At 53.8% G+C, this 3,274-nt stretch overlaps 1 protein-coding gene across 1 annotated transcript; it reads right to left on the minus strand.

The window, feature by feature from the left end:
- Positions 1 to 492: 492 nt before the first annotated feature.
- Positions 493 to 2,480, minus strand: LOC117901154 (60 kDa heat shock protein homolog 1, mitochondrial). Its single transcript, XM_034811804.1, has one exon. The coding sequence runs from the start codon at positions 2,451 to 2,453 to the stop codon at positions 537 to 539; it is 1,917 nt and encodes a 638-aa protein (XP_034667695.1). The 5' UTR covers positions 2,454 to 2,480; the 3' UTR covers positions 493 to 536.
- Between the last annotated feature and the right edge of the window lie 794 nt (positions 2,481 to 3,274).

Below are 3,274 nucleotides of genomic sequence, written 5' to 3' on the forward strand. Positions count from 1 at the left end.
TGGATCATTATTATAGCCAGAGTGAAGAAATTATTTGAAAAATTGTGTTTCTTAAGTTTCAATGGCTAAACCCACCCCGTCCCGCAGCCTTTTTTTGTTTTTTTGCACATTCTCTCATTCACACTATGCTTCTGCAGTATGCGGCCTCTGCCTCTGCCGCGAGTCTGCAGTGTGTGGGTCTATTGAAGGGGGGCGAGCTAAAGGAGCGTGTTGGTGTGAGAAGCGTTGTAGGTGTAGATGACAGATGAAGGAAAAATGTAAAATTTACTGGAGTGTACTTGCTGTGTATTACTAAGTGTATTTACTGTACTGAGTGCCGAGTATAAAAGTTGTGACGCGTAAGAAGCGTCTCACACGTCCCTTCTCGTTTCCCCTGCTGACTTTACAATTTATTTTATTTATTTCGAAAGTTGAGACACACACACAAGCACAACACACACACATATGTATGAGTGTAAGGGTAAATATGTAATGGAAAATGTAAAAATGTAATTTTGATGTAAGATAGTTTTAGGTGTGGAGGGGAAGGGTGGGGACTACTCCATCATGCTGGCATCGATGTCATGCACTTCGACATCCTCCATGCCGGGCATGCTCTGGACCAACTCATTCATGTCCGCTGCACTTGTCGAGGAGGAGGAACCACCTCCTCCCATGCCAGACATGCCCTCCATTCCGCCCATGGCGCCGCTGAGAGCCGCCAGAGCATCCATTTCAGACATGCCATCAAGGCCAGCCATGCCTCCCATGCCGCCCATGTCCATGCCTCCGCCCATTCCTCCCGCCATGCCTGCCAGTTTGGCCAGCAAATCCGAGTTGCGAATGTCCGTGATGACCACCTCGGTGGTGCCCAGCAGTGAGGCCACGCCAGCCGCATCCGCGATGGCTGTGCGCAGCACCTTCGTCGGATCAATGATGCCCTTCGCCAGCAGCGATCCGAACTCATTCCGCATGGCATCGTAGCCGTAGTCCCCGCTGCCATTGAGCACCTGAGCCACCACGGTGGCAGCATCCACGCCCGCGTTCTGGGCAATGGTAAAGCTGGGCATGCGCAGTGCCTGGCAGACAATGTCAATGCCCTTCTGGTGATCCTTGTTCCTCGGCTGCAGTGCCTCCAGCTGGGCAATGCAGCGCAGAAAGGCGGTGCCACCGCCGGGCACAATGCCCTCCTCGATGGCCGCACGTGTGGCATTGAGGGCGTCCGTGACACGGTCCTTCTTCTCGCTGACCTCCACCTCGCTGCTGCCGCCAATGTGGAGCACAGCCACGCCCTTGGTCAGGGCGGAGAGACGCTGACGCAGCCGCTCCGACTGCTCCGACTTGGTTTTTGGATCCTCGAGCTCATCCTGGATCTGTTCGATGCGCAGCTTGAGCATCGCGGGGCGAGCCTTGCCCTGCAGCAGCAGGGTGCTGCTCTTCGTGATGATGGCCTCACCCACCTGGCCCATGTCCTGCAGCTTGGCATCCTCCACCCGAGCAAAGTCAATGTCATCGCCGAAGATGGTGGCGCCCGTGGCAGCGGCAATGTCGCCGAGCAGCTCCTTGCGGTGGGGGCCATAGCTCGGCGACTTGACGGCACAAACCTGCAGCTCCGCCTGCAGCTTGTTGAGCACCAAGGCGCTCATGGCCTCGCCGCTGATGTCCTCCGCGATGATGATGAGCGGCCGGCGCTGCTGCTGTGCCTGCTCCAGTGCCTGCAGGATCTGCGACAGCGAAGTGATCTTCTTCAGGCAGATGAGCACCAGAGCATTGCCAAACTCCACCTTGGAGCCCTTGGGGGTGTTCACGAAATACGGCGACAGGTAGCCCGTGTCGAGGTGCAGGCCCTGAATGACATGCAGCTCATCCTTGAGCCGCCGGCCCTCCTTCACGGTGATTGTGCCCTTGGGTCCCACGCGGTCTGTGGCCTCGCCAATCAGTCGCCCAATGTCCTCGTCGCCATTTGCCGAGATGGTGGCCACCTGCTCGATCTCCTGGCGTGTCTGCACGGGGCGTGACATCTGCTTCAGCTGCTGCTTGACCGACTCCACGGCGAGGAGCACGCCGGTACGCACTTCCAGAGGATTGCCACAGTTGGAGAACTGCTGAAAGCCTCCCTTGACAATGGCTCGGGCCAGCACTGTGGCCGTGGTGGTGCCATCGCCTGCCGTCTTGTTCGTGTTGTCTGCGACATCCTGCACCAGTCGTGCGCCCATGTTCATGTGCTGATCCTTCAGCGCTATGGCACGGGCCACAGTGTAGCCATCCTTGGTGATCTTTGGCGATGTCCAGGGACGCTCCACGATGACGCTGCGTCCCTTGGGACCCATGGTCACGGATACGGCATCGGCCAACAGATCCACGCCACGAATCATCATGGCACGCGCCTCAGCGCCAAAGCGCACATCCTTGGAGTAGAAGGAGCGCAAGTCCTTCAGCAAATTGCGATTTGCGCGTAGCAAGTGGCGAGACATTTGCACGAAAAGTAGAAAGAAAAGTACGAAAAGGTTTGGAAAAGTTTGCAAAATTATTTGGGAACTATTTTCGGACCTCGAAGTGAATACTTTGAATATGAAACGAGAAGTGAGGGAATGAGTGAGGGAAGGATACTGACATTAACCAGATGGGAGGCCTACTTGGGCACAGATTTTGTTAGAGATTTTGTGTCTACAGTAGACACAGCTTAGAACTGCCAAATGTCAACTAAAAGCTATAGGAAATGCCTCTAATAAAAGCCCTAGAAAACCTCTCGTAACAGCTACAGTTATGGCAGTCTTCTCCAGCCCTTACGCACATTTCCAATTAATTTCATTTCCGTTTTTGGTTGTACGCAGCCTGTGCGCGGAACACGTGTTTCAATCTTCAAAAGGTAGCGAAAACATAGAATCAATAATTAAGAAATGTCAAACATGAAACGAGAGGCCCGCGAGAGTCGGGCGATAAGAGCGGAAAACCTCGACTTATTTTTGGGCAATGCTCTCCGCTCGCGTGACAAATCATAATTGATTGTTCGCTTAATTGAATTGGAGTACGATAAGGCTGTGTGTGGTGGCCCCAAAAAAGTGAAGAGAAGTTATAGACACAGATAGACACAGATCCACGCGGGGATGTCAGTGACTCAGGGCCACCCAATCGGGCAGCCAGCAGATCCGCACGTGACTCACATGACTCCCCAAATCGTAGACTAATAAATTGTTAATGGTTTTATCACAGCTACACGGGTGTACGCTGCTCGCTCGTAAAACCATAGAGAACCAAAAGCTATACAGATAAGCGGAGATTGCCCTCGAGTTGC

Source organism: Drosophila subobscura, chromosome U (genome assembly GCF_008121235.1).
Source record: "Drosophila subobscura isolate 14011-0131.10 chromosome U, UCBerk_Dsub_1.0, whole genome shotgun sequence".
Lineage (NCBI taxonomy): Eukaryota > Metazoa > Arthropoda > Insecta > Diptera > Drosophilidae > Drosophila > Drosophila subobscura.

What these genes read in the sequence shown, in the direction of transcription:
- LOC117901154 (XM_034811804.1), bottom strand. Translation starts at nt 2,453, where the DNA reads ATGTCTCGCCACTTGCTACGCGCAAATCGCAATTTGCTGAAGGACTTG.